Source organism: Schistocerca cancellata, chromosome 4, assembly GCF_023864275.1.
Source record: "Schistocerca cancellata isolate TAMUIC-IGC-003103 chromosome 4, iqSchCanc2.1, whole genome shotgun sequence".
Classification (NCBI taxonomy): domain Eukaryota; kingdom Metazoa; phylum Arthropoda; class Insecta; order Orthoptera; family Acrididae; genus Schistocerca; species Schistocerca cancellata.
The window spans coordinates 893992796-894018054 of record NC_064629.1 but is presented as its reverse complement, the minus strand read 5'-3'; the positions used below and the strand labels follow the sequence as shown (position 1 = coordinate 894018054).

Below are 25259 nucleotides of genomic sequence, written 5' to 3'. Positions count from 1 at the left end.
CTCATTGCTACAAGCATACCGTTGGGTTTAAAGTTGTCAAAAGGAAATGTTCAAGTCGTTTTCATAAGTCAGCACCAAATTATCATTAAATTGGTACCTGTTGTAAGGTACTGTATACTCTACTTATCTCTCATATGTATATTATAGGTCCTGTGTGATTGATCCGGGGCCAAGATCAAGAGGTTCGAAATCACAACAGGAGTTTCACTATGTGGGCAGTACTAGCCAAAAGTCATCACTATTATGGGGTTTCACAGGCATATAAAACTGTACAGGGATAGCATAATGTGCTTTTAACATTTCATTTTAACAGTACCGTTAAGATGGTTGTATTGATATTGTGAAATTATCAGTGGTGCGAGCAACATCTCTGTCTTAGTTCAACATCTGTCGTAGAATATGTACAAAATACATACGAGAGATATGCAGCTTATGTTGCAAGCCATACCCTGTGACTTACAATTGGTACTCAATTAATGTTGAAACCATGACTGCCATGTGAGAAAGAGTGTATCATTTTCTTTTGGGTATTTTTAACCTTGTAGTATTCATTTGACTGTGAGTTAGAATTGTTCTGAAATCGTTCGTATTCGAACAGATGAAACAATAAAGGTATCTATCTGAAAGTACTTTTCTTGTACATCCGAAACTTAATTTAGAGTTGGCTTCACCCACACAATTCAAGACGAAAAATTTGCAATTTTGTAGTGAGAGATCATAGTAGATTAACTTTCAAAATTTATTTGCTGACTGTGACTTTCTTGACACCAGATGTATTAAGTGTAGATTTACTACTCAAAAATGACATATGAAAACTTGTGTTGGACTGGGACTCAAACCCAGATTTCCCACTTACTGCAAGCGGCCGCCTGAACCATTTTGGTTATTTGTGCACACTCCTCAAACTGACCTAAATCCATAACCATTTCTGCTATCTGTGCACATGCCCGGACGCAGGTTTAGGTCAGTCCAGGGAGTGTGCACATGTAGTTGAAGTTGTTAAGTCAACCACTCATAGCAAGCAGGAAATCTGGGTTCTAGTCACAGTCCGGCACAAATCTCCATATGTGACTGTTGCATAGTCGATCTGTACCTGTTACAGCTGATGTTAAGGTAGTCACAATTAGTGAATAAGTATAAAAAGTATTTTGTACTGCTGTGGTTCATCAGCAGTGTATTCTTTCAGACATGCATGAAAATAGTAAATTAACTACACTGTTAGTTAGCAGTGCAGTAATGCACAGTGTACCATCTCCTTTAAGAAATATATCATCATTAGATTATACAGAAGGTACGGCCAAACTTTCAGGAAACATTCCTCACACACAAATAAAGAAAAGATGTTATGTGGACATGTGTCCGGGAACGCTTAATTTCCATGTTAGAGCTCATTTTAGTTTCGTCAGTATGTATCGTACTTCCTCGATTCACCACCATGATTTCATACAGGATACTCTACCTGTGCTGCTAGAACATGTGCCTTTACAAGTACGACACAACATGTGGTTCATGCATGATGGAGCTCCTGCACATTTCAGTCGAAGTGTTCGTACGCTTCTCAACAACAGATTCGGTGACCGATGGATTGGTAGAGGCGGACCAATTCCATGGCCTCCACACTCTCCTGACCTCAACCCTCTTGACTTTCATTTATGGGGGCATTTGAAAGCTCTTGTCTATGCAACCCCGGTACCAAATGTAGAGACTCTTCGTGCTCGTATTGTGGACGGCTGTGATACAATACGCCATTCTCCAGGGCTGTATCAGCACATCAGGGATTCCATGCGACGGAGGGTGGATGCATGTATCGTTGCTAACGGAGGACATTTTGAACATTTCCTGTAACAAAGTGTTTGAAGTCACGCTGGTACATTCTGTTGCTGTGTGTTTCCATTCCATGATTAATGTGATTTGAAGAGAAGTAATAAAATGAGCTCTTAACATGGAAAGCATTTCCAGACACATGCCCACATAACATATTTTCTTTCTTTGTGTGTGAGGAACGTTTCCTGAAAGTTTGGCCGTACCTTTTTGTAACACCCTGTATAAAACTGGAAAAACTGTGAAGATGAGTTGCACTGTAAACAAAAAAAAAAAAAATGAAATAAACAAAGGTGCCTGGCATTCTGCAGAAAGAATATCAGGAAGACATATTCCAATCACCACATAACTGAAGAAGATTTTACAGAACTTCAATATCATTTGCTCTATGAGTTCATTTACCTTGATAAATGCAGGTATTCTTCATCAGAAGAAAAATAACATTTCAAGATCAACGTCTCCATCATGCACAGCCTGCTTAAAGCCAGTTGCAATACATACATATAGTTAAAGTATCTGAATTAGTCAATCAGTGCACTACTGTTAGTTTTAAGCTATCAGTTTGAGATTGTGGAGGGCTCTGTGAGCAGATGCCACTGCCACACCAGTCTGAAGTGCCAAATCGCACAACGATTTTCTAGAACTTCTTTCCAAGGCCACTCCTAACTTGTCTAGTGTGGCTAAAGCCAATAAGCTACCTGCTGAGAATAGTAAGAACACTACTGTGAAAATTTAGAGAACTGGCATTTGAAGCTGACTGCAGAACGATTCTGCTGCCTCCAACATACAGTGCGCTTAAGGACCACGAAGTTAAGATATCAGAAATTATGGCTCATATGGAGGCATATAGCAGTCATTTTTTCCTTGCTCTGTTTGCGAGTGGAACAGGAAAGGAGATAATGGACACATGTGTGGCATTTGGGGCCTGCTTTCTCTGTATTGGTTCTTGGGCACCACAAGACACAGCCTTGAGTCATCTGTAAAGAACTTGTGCTTGAAGAAGGTAGTTTCCAGTATATTATTAGAAAATGGAAAAAAATTGCATTATTGTGTATGCAGCTGTATGAGATGAGAAGGAAAAGTAAAGCTGTTATTTTAATTTGTGTGAAGCAGTGTAAAGTTCTACTATCCACATCTCAAAAGTAATGGGTGTTTGGCATGAAAATATGACTTATTATGATGGTCAGTGCTTGTGTACCAGTCTGTGCAAATCCTCCCTCATTGAATAGCTGAACTTCCTTGTAGTGTCATTGTTTCCTCTTATTGCATCCCGTATCTTATTATGCGTAAAATATATCTGTGATTATATAGTTTATTAGTGATTATATTTACAAGAATGTTGTGCCCTGTATCATCACAATACATATCCATCCTCTTGCAAAAAACTGATAGGATTAAAATGAGTAGCAAAAAAGAAAAAAAGGGTTACAATTTACCACAAGGCAACAAATATATATTCTAAACATAAAGCAATTTTTTTTTTAAGTATTCATAAGAAATAAACAGAAACTTATAGTAATGATATGTTAAAGACACTTATCAATGAAAATATTAAACCAAAAATATAAAAGTACAGTTTATTCTTAAAACTATTTATGGTTGCAGCTATGTGGTAAAGTGCCACATTAAGGCTCCAGAGATATCAGGTTGGATCCCCTAATCAGTCCTTGTGGTTTTTCCCTTACCATTTCTTTTACCTCTTTAAATGTTTGTTAATGTGAAAAATGCTGAGTAGCACTGCAGCTCAGTTTGTGTTAAACTGTAGATCCCCATATAATGGGCTGGGTATGTCAGTTCAAAGGTTTGTGGAAGTCAGCAGCATACTGTGTCCAGTTTTATTTTGTGGCATTTACTGAATTGGCTGTCCAGCAAAGCAGACCTGCAATGATCATGGTAAATGTAAATGCCACCAATAATCAATTTTAGATCATGAAGCATATATGAGTACTTCAGTGAAATCATATGAGTCTTATTTTCCCTGCACATTTTCATTTATGTATCTATAACTGAGTGTAGTAAATAATTATGGGTACTACTGGTTAGTATTGAAAGTTATTGTCACAAGAACTGGGATTAAGGACAAAGAAAAGAGGTCCCAGTTGTAGTAGTAAAAAAGTCTTAAAATAGTAGGGATGCCAATAACAAATTACTTGTAACAGAGCCAGAGAGACCCGTCAAACAACTTCAATTTTAATTTTTGCTGAACCTCTTACGTCACAGTAACTTAAAATTTTCTTCAGATCCTGGGTGCATTGTCACAAAATACTTCAGTCTGCTCTCTTATTACACAGCACCAACGCGAAACCTCATCAGTGATCTTCCTTGCTCTGACCCTGGACAGCTCCAAATGAGCCTAAAGTATCATCTAGTCTGTAACTCACTCGGTCATCACATTTTTCCTTCACATTCAGTCTAACAATAAAATTGAAAACAAACTGATACAGTACAAAAGTACTTCTGATTGTATATAATATCGAAAATTGCACAAAAAAAAACTAGGGCCATAAAACTGAATGCTCATTTCAGTGCTTGAACTCAAGATTTGATCTCCAGAAAGTACTGATATGTTCAAATATCATGTTCACGTACTGGCCACATACAAAAGAAATCTGTTGTAGAGTAACACAAGTAACTGCATATAAACACAGTGTATTCATTAGTTTAGCCATAGCTAAATGTAGCAATGCTACTCTCCCCCCCCCCCCCCCCCTACACACACACACACACACACACACACACACACACACTTGAGTAAACATTAACTTTGTAACAGATAATAAATTTAACATCCATTTGATCAACACACAATACTCCCCTTCCCCACCTTCCCCAGGTTTCAACAGTGGTCACATGACAACTCTCACTTCCTAGTAATCAGCATATCCTTTACACCACTGTAATAAATAATCACCTCATATAAAATTATGAAGACATTAAATCATTAAATACTACTCCCCCACCCCAAATTCCCAATAGACTTTCCAAGTGAAGCAAAGCAATAAAATTTGCAGTCAACCAAACACATAATAAAAAACTGTTGATTATTATTCATTTAGGTTCAGTCTTTACTCAAATATTTCATCACCCTCTCAGCTTTCATGCAGCTTCCAGTCACCAGTATTTATTAAACCCAACAGTCTTGTAGACTGAGGAGAAATTATCTATATAGGTATTGGTGTGGGCCATGGTAAAGTTAAAAGAAATCTTTAGCCAATTTATGATATGCAGTATGTAATGCATAAGTAATGCAACATTTTTTTTTTCTCAGACAGAAAAAATGCAGACTTTGTTGTGGGCCATCATGGAATTTTCCCACTCATCATGGAATATTCCCTATTCAGCCCCTATAGTTTCATGAAGTTCCACTAGGGGTGGCACAATGCGTGGCCTTCAAAATGGTGTCTGTAATGGAGGTGCATTTCATGCAGGGAGCTGTCATTGAATTCCTTTTGATCAAAAACCAGAGCTTTGCCGTTATTCGTAGGTGCCTGGCAGTGAACAAAAGCACAGTGAGTCGTTGGGGGTGGTGTTTGTCATCATCACATCAAGGTTGTGCAAACCTGTCAAGTCTCTCACATGCCGAATGGCACATAGTTGTGACTTCTGCAATGTTGGAATGTGCAGTCACTCTCATTCGAGGTGATCAATGGATCACAGTGAAGCACCTTGCTGCTAAACTGGACATCTGTTGTTAGTGCTGACACATTTGTACACCAGTTGGGGTACTGTAAGGCGTATGCCTGCTGGGTTCATCTCTGCCTAACAGAAGACCATAAAGAGCAACAAAGGACCATCTGTGCAGAATTTCTTGCATGTTACAGGGCTGATCATGACAATTTTTTGTCGAACATTGTCACACGTGAAGAAACATGGGTTCACCACTTCAAACTGGAAACAAAACAGCACTCCATGGAGTGGTCCCACACCACCGCTCCTCCAAAGAAAAAATTCAAAGCTGTACCATCATCCAGTAAAGTTATGGTGATGCTCTTCTGAGACTCTGAAGGGGTTATTCTGTTTGATGCCCTGCCTCATTGGGGAATGATCAACTTGCAAGTGTGTTGTGCTACCCTCAGGAAATTGAAGAAATGACTTTAGAATGTTCATTGCCACAAAAAATCCAAATGAACTTCCCCTCCTCCATGATAATGCAAGGCCTCACTGAAGTCTGCCGACCCAAGAGGAGCTCACAAAACTTCATTGAACTGTTCTTCCTTATCCACACTACAGCCTAGAACTTTCCCCTACCAACTTCCATCTGTTTGACCCAATGAAGGATGCAATCCATGGGAAGCACTAAGTGGATTATGGGGAGGTTATTGATTCAGCAAGACATTGGCTTGAACATCGACCAGTAGGGTGGTACCATGTGGGCATACAGGCCCTCACAGTAAGGTGGTGTAAGGCTCTAACATGGACTGGAGATTATGTTGAAAAATAGGGTTTTGTAGCCAAAAGAGAGGAGAATAATACGGTGTATTGAAATCCTGAATAAAACCAATCTTCTATTTATTGAATACCCCTCATGTATGACTGACGAAAAAGACTTTTTTTTTTTTAATTCTAACTGAACCTTGATCCTCAGTGCCGAACTTGGCCTTTGTTTTCTTCTTCTTATTCCTTTTTCCCATGACTTGCCTAATTAGGCATTCATACTAACGAGTAATTGAGAATTTCTTAAAACTTTTCCTTTTAAATTACTGGCTGTGTGGTAGCTATCCTAGTTTCCTTTTCCAGTGGCTCTGTTTCACATCACCATCAAATAGTTTCTTATAAGTCTGCTTTTATTACCTATTCTGTCTGTCTTTGTGTAGTAACTCACAGGCAAACTTGAATTTATTGACTTTCCAATAATCTGCTGACACAGATGCAAACTCTTCCCAGTCCCTCTGACTGTAATCTTCATAAGCAAGCTTACCCCTGCCTGTGTTTTTATATCATTCCTGCATCATATTATTCATTACATCTAAATCTCCCAGTTCCATTATTTCATCAGTATCGGCCATCTCACTCAATGTTTTCTAACAATTTCTGTTACAGCATGTAATCCCCTTAGTTTCACAGTTTCAAATTTCATTTTCCCATCTGCTGCATCTGATTGCATCACTTAAAATGTGTCTGATTCATTAACATTTTTCACTACTATAAAACATCATCAATAACTACAGAACTTTCTGCATCCCAATAAACTCCAACATTTCTACGAGTCACTTCAGTCTTATCACAAATGAAATTATCGACAGCACTAATCATAAAATCAGTAACATTGTCATAATAAATATCTTTTACCTGTTGAACCATAGAATTTTGACCCGAATCAGCTACATTCAATCTTGCACATTCACTCACATTATCTGTTTGGTGCAAACATTCATACACGTTGCTTTCTTCCAATATGGAACATTCAGCTCCTAAATTGCACTTTTTTTTCTGATTTCCTCACTTCTAACCTTGCTATTTAGCTTCATGCATTCCGTTGAATTACATCCTATCTCTGACTTTAGCGTGTTTTCCATCTCATTTAATAGTGCACTCAACATATTTTCCGCAGTCTGGATGCTACTGAACTGTAGCTCCTTAATACTTTGCTCAGTTTCGATCAATTGGCCATTACAAAAGTTACCTAATTTCTGTAAATTCCGTGTGGGGTGGGGTGGAGGGTCGATGAGCTCAGATGCCATGTTTACCCCAGATGTGTTTGATCGGGTTCAAATCTTGCGAGTGGCGGGGGGGGGGGGGGGGGGGGGGGGGGGGAGGGGGGGTGGCCAGCATATCAATTGGAACTTGCCACTATGTTCCTTGAACCACTCCATCACACTCCTGGCCTTGTGATATGGTGCATTATCTTGTTGAAAAATGCCACTGCTGTCAAGACACATGATTGTCATGAAAGGGTGTATGTGGTTTGCTACCAGTGTACGATACTCCTTGGCCATCATGGTGCCTTGTACGATATCCACTGGACCCATGGACGACCACGTGAATGCTCCCCAGAGTGTAATGGAGCCATCGCCAGCTTGTCTCCATCACGCAGGTCCCACAGGTCTAGGAGCTGTTCCTCTGGAAGATGTCAGCTTCGTGCCATCATCAAGAAGAAGGTATCATGATTCATCAGACCATGCAGTGCTCTTCCACAGCGTCAACGTCCAGTGCCAATGATCACATGCCCATTTCGGTCATAGCTGCCGGGGTCATGGTGTTAACATCGGCACATGCTTGTGTCATCGGCTGCTGAGGCCCATTGTTGGGGCTGTTAAGTGCACCGTGTGTTCAGACACATTTTTATTCTGCCCAGCATTAAAGTCTGATGTTAATTCTGCCACAGTTCACCACCTGTCCTATTTTACCTGTCTGCCCAGCCTACGGCATCCAACATCTCCAATGAGGGGGGTCACCGAACCTCATGAAGTCTCCACATGGTTTCACCTTGGTATTGCCATATGTTGAAGACACTCACCACAGCACTCTTTGAACACCAACAAGTCATACAGTTTCCGAAATGCTTGTACCTAGCCTCCAGGCCATCACAATCTGCCATTGGTTAAACTTGGGTAGATCACATGTCTTCCCCATTCTACACACGGACAGTATGCTCACTGATACTACGTGTACCATGCATGTGTTTAACTAGCTGTCATTTCTAACCAGGTGACACTGCTATCACCTGGACGGGTTTATATCGATAGTAGATTGGTGGTCGTAATATTCTGGCTGATCCGTGTAGATGGCCTAGTTATAGTCATACGTAAGTTCAAAATGGGAAAGTATGATTATGACAATGGATTATACTATCGATTATATTTACAAGAAGGCTACATAGCATCAGTTTTAGTTAGAAAGGAGAGCACCTGACTATACATTACAGAAAAATTGAAACTAATGGGCTAGAGTTGAATCACAAGCAGAAAAACAGTTTGTTTTTTTAAATCAGCTGCTAATGTTCTGGAGGGATATGTTTCATTTCATGAAGTTTGTATTTGGTGAAACGTTATCTGTATTTATTGTAAGGCTTCCTAGTAATTACTTATAATAGTGTGCAGGGGTCCATGACCAATGGGACTTATAATGTAAGCTAGTGTGTTCATTTAAAAAAAAAAGAAAAAGAAAAAGAAACTGGACTTGGTGGTTTTGTCACTATTGTTACACAGAAATGCATTGAGAGAAAATGATGGTAGTTTTATAATTAAATTTATTTAATATTTGATAAAGTTTTTGTATTTTGTATAATATTTGAAGAGTTGTATTTTCTATTGAATATTCAGGTTGGACGAGAAACAATCAACAGCAGTGATGATCCAATTCTGAAGCAAGATATGCCAGCAGCTTTGATGAGAGTAGAAGGTGCATCAAAACTGCTTGAGGAAGCATCTGCTATGCTCAAGCAGGACCCATTGAGTGGATCAGCAAGGTAGTTTTCCATTATATTGTGTGTTTTTGGAAAGTATGTTAATGGACCTGTTGTGCGCTCAGGCACCTCAATCACTGTGTTGACCTACAGACAACATTGGTAGTACACTGTGCATACATTTACTCAAATCTAGCATACTCTTCTAGGACCTTGGAAAATAAGATGAAAAAGTGTTTAGTCTATAGAAGTGTGCAATAATAGTGTTGTGTAAAGTTGCAAACTGAACATCTTCCAGAAGTGTCTTCAGGGACCCAGAGTTTCTTACATTTACATGTCAATGTATAGATACTGTAACAGTATTTGTTATTAGTAACAAGAGTGGATTTAGGATGAACTCAGCAGTTCACATACACAATACTAGAAATAGAATAATTTTCGTATAAGCTATGCATCTGTTTCTAGGGTTCAGGTTGGAATTTTATATTCTGGTGCAAAAGTCTATAACAAGTGGCCAGTGTACGTCAGGCAGCAAGTTGAAAATCCTCAACTATTTAAACACAAAATAAAAGAAAATCTCATTAGGAATGTAAAATCTGCCTAGCTCCAGCATTTGTATCAGATAATTCTGATTTTTGCCATTATATAGCCACCTAGTAGTGGTCTGTGTCAAGTTAAAATGCTTCGTTTAACTTATTGGATAGTAACCAAGCTGAGTAGTACTTTAGGAGGAAGAGCAGCTGCTTTTTTCAAAGTAGCTGGTTTTCTACAAATAATGCAGAAGTAATGTAGAAGTAGTTACCATAATTATCAGTTTGAGTTTATTACCACTTGTCACAATTTGTAGTTAGCATACTTTACACTCCCATCCTCTCCCCAAGGGGAATAACCACTCATTGGTGAGTACATACTTGGCTACTGCAGGGCCCCAGCCTTTGTAACACTACTTCCTCTCTCTGTGTTGCACTTCAGCTATCTCTTACCTTCTCTGACTTTCCGTGGGATGCTCCACGGACCGTGCTTGGACTTGGTTCACAATTTTGATCTTGATTTCCAGTTTTGCTCCCAACACTGCCTTCACCTTCCATTAACAATTATATGGGACCAATTATTGGGTTTGACCTCCCATCTTTTCCAAATTTTACAGAAGTGTGCACCATGCAGATCGCCCACTGTGGTGTACGCTCTGCCTATATATCCTTCTGCCCTTCCTTCCTGTTGCCATAGTATGCCCAAAACCCAGCACAGTAGCCATCCTGTTGGTGGGGAATCATCAAGTATCTGCACTTTAGCAGCTTCCTGACCACGCAGGGATCGCACTGTTGGTGCACCCAGTGCACACTCCCTATGTATGCCATGGAGTATGTGCCCGTCATGACTGGGCATGCAGACTCCCAGCAATGGATTACTGGCCAGTCAGGTATTGCTGAAACTGGGTGGCACCCATGGGGACAGCCCCCATTTGGAGTGGGTGACACCATAGCAGATAGTTCATACGTAAATTGACTTAAACTTTCTTCCACTGGTGGTCACATTGACCCAGCAGTTTCTTTGAATGGAAAGGCCTTGTATGATGCAAAGGAATATGATCCCAACGTGTTCTCTTCCCAGGCTATGTCATGGGAGGAACACAGGACTAGACAACAAAGAGAAAAATACTCCCCCCAACAAGTGGTCTGTATCAGGATCATAGGGGACACCTTTTTTGGCCACAAAGCCTTTATATTTTGTCGAACACATTGAAGACAAATGCAGAAAGCTGCAACCATCTTCAGGATGAAGAGCGGTTCCCTCCTGATTAAAACATTTCCTGTCCAGTTACAGATGCTGCTCTCTTGTGAAAAGTTGGGTGTCATTCTTGTAACTGTCACTCCCCACAAGTGTCTCAATATGGTCCAGGGTGTCATCTTTCACCATGAGGCGCAGGCCAGCTTTTAAGAGTGATGGGGAGTACACTTCATCCGTTGTGTCCATAGGGGGCCAACGGAAAACAGAGTTGCTACCAGGGCCTTCATCTTGGCCTTCGAGGCTGATACATTGCCTGAGAGAGTCAAAGTGATGGTCTACTGGTGTGACATGAAACCATATGTTCCTCCTCGTATGAGATGCTTCAAGTGTATGAAGTTCAGACATATGTCTTCTAATTGCACCGCTACCCCTGTCTTCAGGGATTATGGGTGTCAGTTGCATGCGAATGTTCCTTGCGCCCCTCTCCCCATCTGTGTAAACTGCAGTGAGCTCCATTCTTCCTGCTCACCAGACTGCTGCATTTTTAAGTGTAAGAAGAAAATTCAGGAGTATAAGACCCTGGACAAGCTCACATATTGCGAAGCCAAAATACAGTATGAGTGTCTTAATCCCATACATATGACACAATCTTATGCTGCAGCCGCAATGTTGTCAGCTTCTCTGTCGACAGTGCTTTCCTCTGTTGCACCTTTTACAGTGGGTCCTCAGAGCCACCCACTAATGCCTGCTCTGCAGGCGGTTGGGGGCCCTTCTGGTGCTTTCACCACACCCACTTTGGAAGCATTGGCTTCCCACCTGCTGGAGACACCTGTTCACATCCTCCAGCTGTGGGTGCCTCATATTCCTGCAGCTTCTCTAGCTAGGAAGAGGTCCCTCAGGTTCTCCCTTCCACGGCTTCTACTGGTTCACAACCAGACACCAGCCGATGGCTGAAGGAACCACAGGCTGCTGACTGTCCCTGAAACCAATTCAGGGAAACCTTCCCAATCCCCGTCTTCTGAGGAGAAGAAGGAAAAAAAGGAAGGCTTCTAAGATGAAGGAAACTCTGGTGGCCCACACGCCACTGGCCTCTGCATGTACTCCTTCTGTGCCGAAGGTAGAGATCCTGGTGGCTGTCGAGGTAACAAATCTCCCCAAGCAATGTACCATAGGACCTCTGTCAATGGTAAGCTATGGCAGCTTTTTAGCACTTACCCTGCATTTTGTATTTTCACCCAGGAAACACGGCTTCCAGCACTCAGACCCCTGCCCTGTATGGCTACTGAGGCTATTTTAAGAATCATACCGACTATGAGAGGGTATCAGGTGGAGTTTGTACATATGTCCTGGACACTATATATAGTGACCTTGTGCCTCTTGATACACCTTTTGAGGCTGTGGCTGTTTGGCTAAGGGCACGTAAGGATTTTACTATCTTAACATTTATTTCCCTCCCGATGATGGCATATCCCACCATGAACTGTCTACTTTAATCTCTCAGCTCCCCCTACTTTTCCTAATCTTGGGTGACTTCAACACCCATAACCCTTTGTGAGGTGAAACAATGATCACTGGTTATGGTAAAGACATTGAAACTTTAATGGCACAGCTTGATCGTTGCCTCTTGAACTCTGGTACCTCCACACACTTCATTGTGGCACATGGAACTTACTTGACCATTGATCTTTCCTTTTGCAGCTCTGGTCAACCATCTATTGACTGGAGGGCCCACGATAACCTGTGTGGTAATGACCACTTCCCAATCTTCCTGCCCCTCCCTCAGTGTTGCTCCCCTGAACGCCCACCCAGATGAGTTCTCCATAATGCTGAATGGGATGGCTTCACATCTGCTCTTGCCCTAATCTCCCCATTGCAAGGCAGTATTGATGCAGCTGTTTAGCATACAATGGCTGTTCTCTTGACAGCCAACCAAGCCATCCTTTCTTCCTCAGGATCCCCCTGTCGGAAGACTACCGTGATGGACCCTAGAGATCGCTGTGGCCATTGGAGATGATAGGCAGGCTCTCCAATGCTATAAGCAGCACCCTTCAGTGGAGCACCTTATTGCCTTTAAACAGCTCTGTGCCTGTGTCTGCTACCTCATAAAATGACAAAAGGAAAAATCTTGGGAAAGGTATGTTTCCACCATTGAATCACAAACCTCTCCATCTCACGTGTGGGCAAAGATTAGATGCCTCTACAGCTTCCAGTCCCCTGCAAGTGTACCAAGTATTTCCTTAGATGGTGCCATTCATACTGAGGAAAACGCTGTCACTGAACATTTTGCTGTGCATTGTGCTCACGCATTTGCATGTGCGGACTACCGCACCACGTTTCAGTTCATAAAACAGTGGGTGGAGCAAATGCGCTTATCTTTTACTACCCACAACCTGGAGTCATATAATGCTCCATTCAGTGAATAAGAACTCTTCAGTGCTCTAGCCCATTGCCCTGATTCAATCCCAGGGCCAAACTGTATACACAACCAAATGCTGAAACATCACTCAGTGGATTGTCTGTGTCATCGCATCCTTACCTTCTTTAATTGGATCTGCAACGAGGGTGAGTTCCCATCTCAGTGGCAAGAAATTGTGATAGTTCCAGTACTGAAACCAGGTAAGAACCCCCTCCAGATGGACAGTTATTGCCCAATCAGCCTTACTGACATTCTCTGTAAGTTGCTCAAATGCATGGTGAGCAAGTGGCTGTGCTGGCTGCTTAAGTCTCGGGACCTTTTGGCTGCATCTCGGCAGTTTTTGCAAAGGCCGCTCCACTGCTGATAATTTGGTTCACCTGGAGTCCACCATCCGGACGGCCTTTGCACTTCGTCAGCACCTCATCACTGTCTTTTTCGATCTACAGAAGGCTTATGATATGCCATGGCGTCACCTCATCCGTACTATGTTACATGAGTGGGGTCTCCGAGATTCACTCCCGATTTTTGTCAAGAACTTCTTATCACACCATACGTTCCGGGTTCAAGTGGGTGCTTCATTCTGTACCCCCCATATAGAAGAAACCGGGCTTCCGCAGGGCTCGTATCGAACATTACTCTCTTTCTGGTAGCCATCAGCGATCTAGCAGTGGCTGTGGGATCTTTGGTATCACCCTCCTTATATGCCGATGATTTGTGCTTTTTTATGGCTCCTGTAGTATGGGTGTTGCTGAATGTTGTCTACAGGATGCCCTACGAAAGACACAGTCATGAGCTCTCACCCATGGTTTTCGGTTTTCAGCCACCAAGACTCGTGTTGTGCACTTCTGTCACTGTCGTACCGCCCACGAGCACCCAGAGCTTTACCTAGACAATTAATTACTATTTATAGTTGAGAAGCACCGCTTTATGGGACTGGTCTTCAGTTCCCATATGATGTGGCTTCCCCACCTTCACCAACTTATGCGGAATTGCTTGTTACACCTCAATACACTTCCCTGTCTCAGTAACACTAGCTGAGGTGCAGATTGCTCTATCTTTTTGCGGCTCTACAAAGCCCTAATTCTGTCTTGTGTATGGTTCAGCATCACACTCAACATGTGGGTACTAGCCCTCCTCATTCATCATTATGGGGTCTGGCCTATGACAGGAGCCTTCCAAAGTAGTCCTGTGAAGAGTCTAATAGTCAAGGCTAGAGTCCCTCTGTTACCTATCAGACACCACCAGCAGCTACTGAATTACACTACATGCATTTGTAGCTTCCGTGAATATCCCAATTACTGTGTCCTTTTCTCTGGAAGGGAGCTCCACCTTCCACAACAGCGACTCAGAACTGGGTTTATAGTTGCTGCAGGCCTGCAGTGTCTCTGTTCAGAACTGCAACTTCCTCCACTGTCGCCCTCAGGGGCTCAGCATTGATTTTCTGTGTACAGACTTGGCAACCCTGGGGTTCCTGAGCTGCGGACTGGTAAGTGCCACCAATCCCCCTTCACTGTAAGCTGTGGGTATACTTCAGCAACCACCGTGTGGCAGTGAAATGTTGTGTGTCTCAGGAAGCGGGGATATTGGCTTGACTGCCCAGATTGCGAGAACGAGATAAACCTCTACTTTTAAAAAAAAACTCAATCTCAAGGTGTGCTGTGCGCTGATGGAATGTATGGCTGTTGAGATGGAACAGTCGTTAGTGGGCAACCTCTGGGGAATCTCTGGGGTATCCTCACAAGCGACTTCTAATCAAGCTGCGGGCCTATGGGGTATCGTCTCAGTTGTGCGACTGGATTTGTGATTTCCTGTCAGGAAGGTCGCAGTTCGTAGTAATAGACGGCAAATCATAGAGTAAAACTGAAGTGATATCAGGTGTTCCCCAGGGAAGCATCCTGGGACCTCTGCTGTTCCTGATCTATATAAATGAACTGGGTGACAATCTGAGCAGTTCTCTTAGGTTGTTCGCAGATGATGCTGTAATTTACCGTCTAGTAAGGTCATCTGAAGACCAGTATCAGTTGCAAAGCGATTTAGAAAAGATTGCTGTATGGTGTGGCAGGTGGCAGTTGACGCTAAATAACAAAAAGTGTGAGATGATCCACATGAGTTCCAAAAGAAATCTGTTGGAATTTGATTACTCGATAAATAGTACAATTCTCAAGGCTGTCAATTCAACTAAGTACCTGGGTGTTAAAATCACGAACAACTTCAGTTGGAAAGACCACATAGATAATATTGTGGGGAAGGCGAGCCAAAGGTTGCGTTTCATTGGCAGGACACTAAGAAGATGCAACAAGTCCACTAAAGAGACAGCTTACATTACACTCGTTCGTCCTCTGTTTGAATATTGCTGCGCAGTGTGGGATCCTTGCCAGGTGGGATTGACGGAGGACATTGAAAGGGTGCAAAAAAGGGCAGCTCATTTTGTATTATCACGTAATAGTGGCAGATATGATATGCAAGTTGGGATGGAAGTCATCAAAGCAAAGACGTTTTTCGTCGCGGCAAGATCTATTTACGAATAGTCAGTCACCAACTTTCTCTTCCGAATGCGAAAATATTTTGTTGAGCCCAACCTACATAGGTAGGAATGATCATCAAAATAAAATAAGAGAAATCAGAGCTCGAACAGAAAGGTTTAGGTGTTCGTTTTTCCCGCGCGCTGTTCGGGAGTGGAATGGTAGAGAGATAGTATGATTGTGGTTCGATGAACCCTCTGCCAAGCACTTAAATGTGAATTGCAGAGTAGTCATGTAGATGTAGATGTAGATGTAGAATCTGCCGCACCACAGTTGTATAAGGCTTACTCAGGCATGCAGGGCTGTCTGAGTGGACCCTTATTTCCGTAGCTGCTCGTGGGACCTAGATGGAACCCTTGAAATCATTTTCTTCTCCTCCCATCAGGAAGGGTGTACCACATAGGAGTATTCACACCTATTCATCCAAAAGAATGAGAGAGGCTAGTCCTCCTGATAATAAGAATACTTTGGATTGCAGCAACAGGGCTCAGGAAGTCGTGAATAACAATGTGTTTGTGGTGATAAAGAGGAACGAGGGAACATTTGAAAAATTGTCCCACTTTTATATCCATAAAGGTTTGGAAGGCCTTGCTGGAACATTAAAATCTATAAAACGATTGTGTAATGGTTCATTGTTGGTCGAAACTAACTGCTCAAAGCAGGTAGACCTTCTTAAGAAATCGCATAAACTGGGTGACGATGATATCATTGTTGAGATGCACACCTCTCTCAATTGCAGTAAGGGCATTGTCACATGCCAAGATATCACGGACATGGACATAGCAGAACTGAAGCAAGAATGGGCATCCCAGGGAATAGTCGATGTGAAGCAACGAGCTCGCAGGAATGATGGGGCAACTGAAAAGGCTGCCACTTTCATTGTAACATTCAATTCTCCCACACTGCGTGAACATCTTATGATGGGGTTCCTTTGACTTAATGTTCAGCCTTACATTCCAAACACTATGCGGTGCTATAAATGCCAGCATTTCGGCCATACAACCATGAGTTGTGGAGGTGAAGTGATCTGCGGGTACTGCAGAAAAGCTGTTCATGACGCTGGGACTGACTGCCTGTCTCTGGCGATCTGCATCAACTGCTCTGGAAACCCTCCAGTCTGGAGCTGAGACTGCCCTATTTTTGCTGAATAACGCAAAATACAAGAGATAAAAGTGGTCAAATGGATCCCCAGTGCTGAAGTCAAAAAAGAATATAAGGCTATGAAACCCACTGTCTTTGCCACCTCATACTCTTCCATGGTGCAGAATCCTATTCCCAAGGCAGACGCTTCGACACAGGTGACGCCTAGTGTGCCTGTATCCACCACAAGCACCTGTACTTGCACATGTACATGCCAAGGGAAAAAGAGTAAGGACAAAGCCAAGCAGCTGCACCAAGAAAGACAAACAACAGTTCAGCAGTGAGCTTCCAGAAGGTACAAGAAAAGTAGAATGTCTCTCAAAGCCCCCCTTTCCCCCTCATCCTCTAAGGGACGGGGTGCAGGGAAAGGCTGACAATGTTCAGGTCAAAAGCTGTCCCAACCACTATCAGACATTATTCTTTCCCGTCTGACTGATGAAGAGGATATCATGGAGTTAGATGCCTTGGATCCAGGCAGCCCCTCCACTCCCCCTCACTCTTTAAGTGCTTCACCTCCCCAATGCAAAGATAGGAGTAAATTAAAACCGCACTGATGACATGGCTTCCATACTACAATGGAACATGAATGGATTCAGCACTCATGTGTAGGAACTGAAACTCCTAGCACAGGCACATCTCTTGTGCTTTTGTTTACAAGAAACACATTTTAAAGATACAGATGTCCCCATGCTCCAGGGATGTACACTATACTGCAAGGATGACCTATCGGGGGAAAGGGCCAAGGGAAGTGTCACAGTGTGTGTCACTAATGTGCACTACTCCTCTGCTCTCCCCTTGGCTACTGACCTGTAAGCAGTTGCACTTCAAATCCATGTGTGTCAAAGGATCACTGTTTGCGCACTGTATTTACCTCCACAAGATGCACTATACTCTGAGGCTCTCACGGATCTTATCACATGACTCCTGTGACCATTCCTCCTCCTGGAAGACTTCAATGCCCATCATGTCCCTTGGGGCTTGACCAATACTTGCCCTTGGAGTTGGGTTTTGGAGGGCCTGATGACATCTCATCAGCTGTAATGCATCCTCAGCACAGGTATCCCCACACATTTCTCTACTACTACTGCTACTTAAGCCCCCAAAATGGATAGTCAGCAGGGCTAACTGGATGAGTTTCAGCCAGTTGGTTGTGTTTGAACACTGCAACAGCATTCAAGGATGGGTGGACCATATTGAGTGATCCATCATGTCGCTGATCTCTCCATCGCATAGTCCTCAGGTCATCTTCGACTAGTACCTTGGTGGACAGATGCGTGCCATTCCGCGATTCGGGAAAGGCATGCGGCTCTTCGACATTTTAAATGCTGACCGACAGCAGGCAACTGTAGGTCCTTTCGAGTCGCAAGGGCCAAGGCTCGGCGCATCATTTTGGAGAGTAAGAAATCGTCATGGCAAGTGTTCCTGGACTCTATCAGTCACTCCACTTCTTCTATAAAAGTATGGAAAGCCATCCGGAGGATTTCCGGTAACCACAGCCGTTAAATGATAGCAGCAGTGCTGAAACAGGTGTGCCTCCAAACAACACCTAGAGACACTGCTCAGACGCTGGCCAAACATTTTGCACAAACCACAGCCAATGCTAGTCAGGATCCGGCATTTCGTTGCTATTGTGCGACTGTAGATAGGGAAAAGTTGGACTTCAGGTCCTACAGTTCTGAGGGCTACAACTCCCCTTTTGCCATGTCGGAGCTGAAATCAGCACTGACTGAGATTCGTAACACTGCACCCAGTCACGACCAAATCCAGTACTGCATGCTTCAACATTTGCCAGCAGCATAAAGGAAATCCTCCTTGAATGAATGTTTTAGTCTAGTATGGCGGACAGGCAACTTCCCCAACTCATGGAGGAAGGGAATTCTGATCCCTCTCCTCAAAACAAGATAGGACTGCTCATGTCCCAGTGGTTACCGGAGTGTCGTCTTAATGAGTCTGGAGCAAATGGTTAACCATTGTCTGGTCTGGTTGTTAGAGACCAGGCAACTCCTTAGCCGCTCTCAGTGTGGATCCCGAAGATTTCGGTCCACTGTCGACAATCTGACCCTCCTAGAGGCAGCTATTCAGCAGGCTTTCCTCCATAAGCATCACTGTATCAGCATATTCTTTGATATAAGTAAGTTATACAATACTACTTTAGACACTGTATTCTCACGCAGCTGCATCAATGGGGCTTTCATGGCTACCTCCCCATCCTCATATGGTCTTTCCTGTCCCAGCGGTTTTTTAGGACCTGAGTTGGTGACAAGCTGTCTGATCGATTTGAGCAGGAGAATGGTGTTCCTCAGGTCAGAGTTTTAAGTGTTACCCTCTTTGCCATATCCATCAACAGCATCACATCTACGGTAAGGAGTCCTGTACACTGCTCCTTACGTGTAGATGATTTTGATGTTTTCTGTTCCTCCTCCAATGTTGCAATGGCGATCCGTCAGTTGCAACTTACAGTGCGGAAGTTAGAGGAGTGGGCTGCTAAGATGGGTTTCCAGTTTTCTGCAGATAAGTGCATGTGTGTTCATTTAATCATTCTCTTCGTATTTTTAATTTGGCTGCCTGGAATATGGGGGACACCACCCTACATTTTAGAGACACAGTGCCGTTCCTTGGCCTCATTTTTGACTCCCGATTGTCGTAGATACCACACCTACGAAACCTGAAAGCCAGAACCCTGAAGGCGCTGAACATCACCAAGTGCATTAGCCACAGGTCTTGGGGAGCGGACAGGGTGCATCTCCTTCAGTTTTATCGGGCTTTTGTGCATTCACAGCTGGTCTATGGTTGCATGGTGTATGGGTCAGCGAGACCCTCTTACTTGTGGACCATTGGCGCTGTCCATCATGAGGGGATTTGGCTGGCCACGGGTGCTTTTCGGACCAGTCCCATACCTAGTATCTGTGTTGAGGCGGGGGAACCACCACTTACCATCTGACGCCAGCTCCTCGTGGTGTGTCAGGCATGTAAGTTTGTTGTAGCTCCAATGTCACTCACACACCATACTGTTGCTCGTCCAACTCCGGAATGCCTTTTTTCCAGCTGTCCACAAGACACAATGCCATTTGGGATATGCATGCAACGTGTGCAGGAGTCACTTGGTGTGGAGCCAGTACGACCCCAAACCCAGGATTTTAACTGTCAGCTGCTCTGGTTACTGGAGAGGCCCAGAGTGATTTTAGACTTGGTGCGGTACAGGAGAGAGAGCACTCCTGCTTCCATTTTTAATGCAGTATTCTCTGATATGTTATCTTAGTACCACGATCATGTAGCTGTTTTTACGGATGGGTGTAAGCGAGGGAACTCTCTTGGTTGCTCTGTTATTTCCCCAGATTGTGTCCCCAAGGCCAGACTGCCTCCAGAATTTACTGTCTTCGGCACAGAATTATATGCGATCTTGCGAGCATTGGAGCAGATGAGATATTCTCCTGGTGTTAAATTTCTCGTCTGCTCAGATTCTCTGAGTGCCCTTTACTTTCTCCAATATTTGTAGTCAGCAGATACAGTAACCCAGAATATCCAGGATGCCCTCCTACAACTACAATGACTGGGGAAGGAGGTGTCTTTCTGCTGGATACCTGGGCACATTGGAACTGCAGGGAATGAAAGGGCGGATCAAGCAGCCAAGGAACCGTGTTGTGATCCTCTAGTATTTCGGTGTGCTATCCCCCTGCATGCTACCACCTCTCTGTTGGGGTACAGAGTCATGTGTCGATGGGAAGACAAGTGGCTGGCAGTGACCAATAACAAGCTCTGTGTCATCAAGCTCGTAACTTGGTCATGGAGTATTTCCTTCCAGCAATGTCGGTGGGATGAGGTCCTCCTTAGTCACCTTTGTATAGCCCACAGCCATATAACACGTGGATTCTTACTCCGGTGAGAGGACCCTCCAGTGTTTGGTGCTTGTGGCATCCAGATCATGGTGCAACACATTTTATTGGACTCCATTTTACTTGCCGACCAACGGACTGCAGCGAATTTGCCGGTGGGTCTGCCGTCTATTTTACGTAATGATTAAACAAATGTGGTTAAGGTTTTAAAGTTTTATGAACTGCCCAACATTTTTAGCAAGATTTTAGGGAGATGTTCTTAATTTGTCAAAGGGTGGCTGGCTCACCCTAGTTTTTTGTAAGTGGTCAGCCAGTCATATTTCCCTGTGCTTTTCTTTTAGTTCTTCTGTGTTTTGTTTTCTCTGTGTTTTAACTTCTTGATTAGCTCTCTTCCCTCCTAACTGGTTTTAGTGTGTGTGACAGTGCATGAGATGCAGAGTGACTGTGTGGTCATTTTGAGTGCATGCGTGTACAACACTTTTAGTTATCTCCACATTTGTTTGTTTTCATAAGTGTAAGGGCACTGATGGCCTCACTGTTGGGTGCCCAACAGATCCAAACACATACACTACTCCACTGTGGCTTCTGGTCTGCCTCCATGGCTTGTGTGGCACAGTGGTTAGCACACTGGGTTCGCATTCCTAACTGGTTTTAGTGTGTGTGACAGTGCATGAGATGCAGAGTGACTGTGTGGTCATTTTGAGTGCATGCGTGTACAACACTTTTAGTTATCTCCACATTTGTTTGTTTTCATAAGTGTAAGGGCACTGATGGCCTCACTGTTGGGTGCCCAACAGATCCAAACACATACACTACTCCACTGTGGCTTCTGGTCTGCCTCCATGGCTTGTGTGGCACAGTGGTTAGCACACTGGGTTCGCATTCGGGAGGATGACGGTTCAATCCCACGTCCGCCTATCCTGATTTAGGTTTTCTGTGATTTCCCTAAATGCCGGGATGGTTCCTTTGAAAGGGCATGGCCGACATCCTTCCCTAATCCGATGAGACCGATGACCTCGCTGTCTGGTCTCGTCCCCCAAACAACCCAACCCCCCATGGCTTGTGCCCCAACCTTGGATGTATCTCAAAGTATTGTTTGGTCCAAAAGATTCCACTGAATTCACAATTTTTTGCCACCGGTTCTTGACTGTGCTTGAGATGTCGATGGAAAACGGGGTTTGCATATGTACATGCACGCTGCACTGAACTCCTCTCTCTGCCAAATGACAGGGTTGTATTCAGTGCTGAATTGATGGCCATTAAACTAGCCCTTAGCCGTGTTCGTTCATGCACTGGCAAGAGTATCCTAATCTGTAGTGGCTCCCTTAGCAGCCATCAGGCTGTAGCCCAATGCTACTCTCTTCGCCCACAGGTTTCAGCTATCCGGGATATTGTCTCTGACCTCCATGAAACTGGATGGTCAGTCATTTTCATTTGACTCCCACTCATGTTGGGAATTTGGGAAATGAATGAGCTGACTGGTTGGCCAAGCTGGCCACCAGGATGCCGATTCTAGAAATGAGAGTCCCAGAACTGGACGTTCAGTCATTTATATGCCATAGATTGTTGGAAGTCTGAAACTCAGAATGGACAATTAAGGAGACCACAGCCATGTAGCATTCTTTCCTGTGTGCTTCTTGCAGGAAGTCCACCGTCCGCTGTCGACTCCACATTGGCCACACTTGGCTGACATGACGATCCCCCTCACTGCCAATGCGGAGCCCGTCTGACGGGGCCCCACTTACTCATAGACTGCCCTAATTTGGCTGCTTTGGGGTGACATCTTAATTCTCCAGACACACAACCTCTGGTGCTAGCAGACAACACCAAAGTGGCTGACCTGGCATTACATTTTGCCCACATAGGTGGTTTCTATTCATCCCTGTAAGGTAGGGCTTTTTGGCTGCATTGACCACCAGAGAGGGGCTGGTGGGGCACCCTTTTCTTGCCCCCCCACCCCCTCCTCCCCCTTTCCCAGGGGTCTGTTGGCGGCCCTTACTTGGTGTCCCAGCCTGGACTACCCTTCCCACCTTTTTATTCTCTGTATTCTTTTTCATTTCTCAGTTTTACTGGTTTGTCTTGACTGATCTTTTGACAACTTGTCCACTCAGTCTTTTTTGTGAGCTGTTATGTCTGTTTTTAAATATTGTGTTAGTTACACTGAGGCTTTCCAGGATTTGCCTTTTGCCTCCTTCCCGTGACGGCCACACCTGGTTTGCCACTTAATGGATGAAGGGACTGATGTCCTTGCAGTTTAGTCCCTTTCACGGGAATAGCTAGCAGCAGTTGCTTCTACCTGCTTTTGTATAGCTTGTGACTCCTTTCACATCCCTGAAGGCCTATCTTCATGATGGGATTGACACAACACTATGTATGAATGAATGAATGAATGAATGAATGAATGAATGAATGACTAGATAGAATATAAGCACAACAAACAAAAACAAGTCACTCCAATCACCACAACCACCACCACCACCACCCCAGGAGACAGCATGCTAATGCCTTTTAACATAGCATCTAGTCCTGATGAGGATCCTAATTCAGGGAGGTTGAAAATCAACAATTTTTTTCAGGTATGCATTTGTTGATTATCAGATCCCATAGTGCTACAAATTTGAAGGGTTGTTGATTGTTACTTTCCACCTGCTGATCCAAGTAGTCTCAGACAGTGCTCTATTTTTAAAATAAAGCTCGGAGGTACTCCATACTAGAGATAATGGAGTGACAATTACTGAAGCTTCCAATAAAGGTCATGTATTTAACTATTGAAGTACATTATAATTAACATTACCTAGCACTATAACAATTTCCAAATTGATATCAGTTCATTGCTACTGTAGACTTCGTGCCTTCTTGCTTTACTCTTGGCATCAGTAGCAAGATGTCTGCCTCTCATAATCCAAGAGCGTACGTAACCCATAGATTGAAACAACTGCAGTGGAGGACCAACCAATTTGACAGATACCAGATTGTTGGTGGTAGAAAGATGTAATGAAGCTCTTGTAGGTGTAATGATGAGATTCATTTGTGAAAATTCTTGTTCACATTAATTAGTAGATATGGGAATACATTTCAGTGTGTTGAGAAGAGAAATGATGGATGTTCACATTTTCTTCTCCATCAAATAGCCCTTAAATCCTCTGTGTGTACCTCTCTCTGGAAGGCCAAAGTGACTACATAAGGATTTTATATTTTTCTTACCATATGTTGTTCCAGGATTTTCAGGCCAAGTCAATGAGTCCAACACTTGCGCACATTCAGAGGTAGCAGTATCTTCTGTCTGCATAAGATGATACTCCATCTGCTGTTGTAAACAGTATAATTTGAATAACATCAGGGAGAGGCTATAACCCTGTTTCACTTCCTTCTTAACTACTGTTTTCCTTTCATGTTGTTCTATTCATACAACTAAAGTCTGGTTTCTGTACAAGTTGTAGATAAGCTTTCATTCCCGTATTTTATCTCTGCTACCATCAGAATTTCAGGAAGTGTAGTTCATCCATCATTGGCAAAAACTTTCTCAAATCTGCAAATGCTATAAACATAGGTTTGCCTTTCTCCAACTTACCTTGTAAACTAAGTTGTGAAGTCAGTGTTGCCTTGTGTGTTCTTTCATTTCTCCAGAACCCAAACTGATCTTCCTGAGGTCAGCTTCTACCAGTTTTCTTATTCTGTCAGCATCTGCTGTCTTGGAATGGTTAGTTAGTCTCATGTTCCATCATTACATTCTTATTGAATGAATCCAGAGAGTATTTTGCCTGCCTCATAAGGTTTCTGTGTTTGAGTGATACACTGAGCTATGGTAGTGAGAGTGATGCTCCTTGTAGGGCCACCCATACCACACCGGTCAGTTAGTGAGACTTCAGACACAGTGTAGTCCCCCTAGGGGGCTCCCTTCATGGGAGCATGTAGAGTGGCAGCCACATGTACCCTTTGCAATGTGTGACATTACTTCCACTTGTTTCAGGCTTCTGTTTTGTTTCCTATCAGCTTTCCAGGGCCAACTCTTGTTTTGTTCTGACACCAGGTTTGGAAGTGTGAGGGTGTCTTTCATTTTTCCATTTTATATCCAAATGGGGCACCTACCTATGGAAGGTAACAGTAGGAACCTGATGCCGTATAGGAAGAGGAGGGATCCTCAATGGGTAAAGGACCATTCCTTACAGAAAAGTCAGCCACCCAATGGTCTGTGAAGGGGAGCCCCCTGGTGGTAATGCACAGGGATGACTTCTGTGCCATGAAAATGTCGAGCACATGTGGAAACAGGACTACCTCTATGATGATGACCAAGCAACAGACACTGACTGGTCAAAGAATGGCTACTTGGAATGTACTGAGTCATAATAGAGCAGAGGTGTTCATAAACTTGAAAGACCGACTGAAAAAGTACCAAATAGGATTAGCAGCATTAAAGAAGATTAGGTGGAAGGAGACCTGTACATTGGATTTTG

The 25259-nt window shown here is 43.4% G+C and overlaps 1 protein-coding gene across 2 annotated transcripts in view; it reads left to right on the top strand.

Annotated features, from left to right (window-relative positions):
* Positions 1 to 25259, top strand: part of LOC126185056 (vinculin) — a 267137-nt gene that overhangs the window by 26302 nt on the left and 215576 nt on the right. For both annotated transcript variants that reach the window (XM_049927816.1, XM_049927815.1), the window contains exon 3: positions 9084 to 9229. In XM_049927816.1, coding sequence (XP_049783773.1) covers positions 9084 to 9229 — 146 coding nt within the window. The remainder of the gene's footprint in view (positions 1 to 9083; positions 9230 to 25259) is intronic.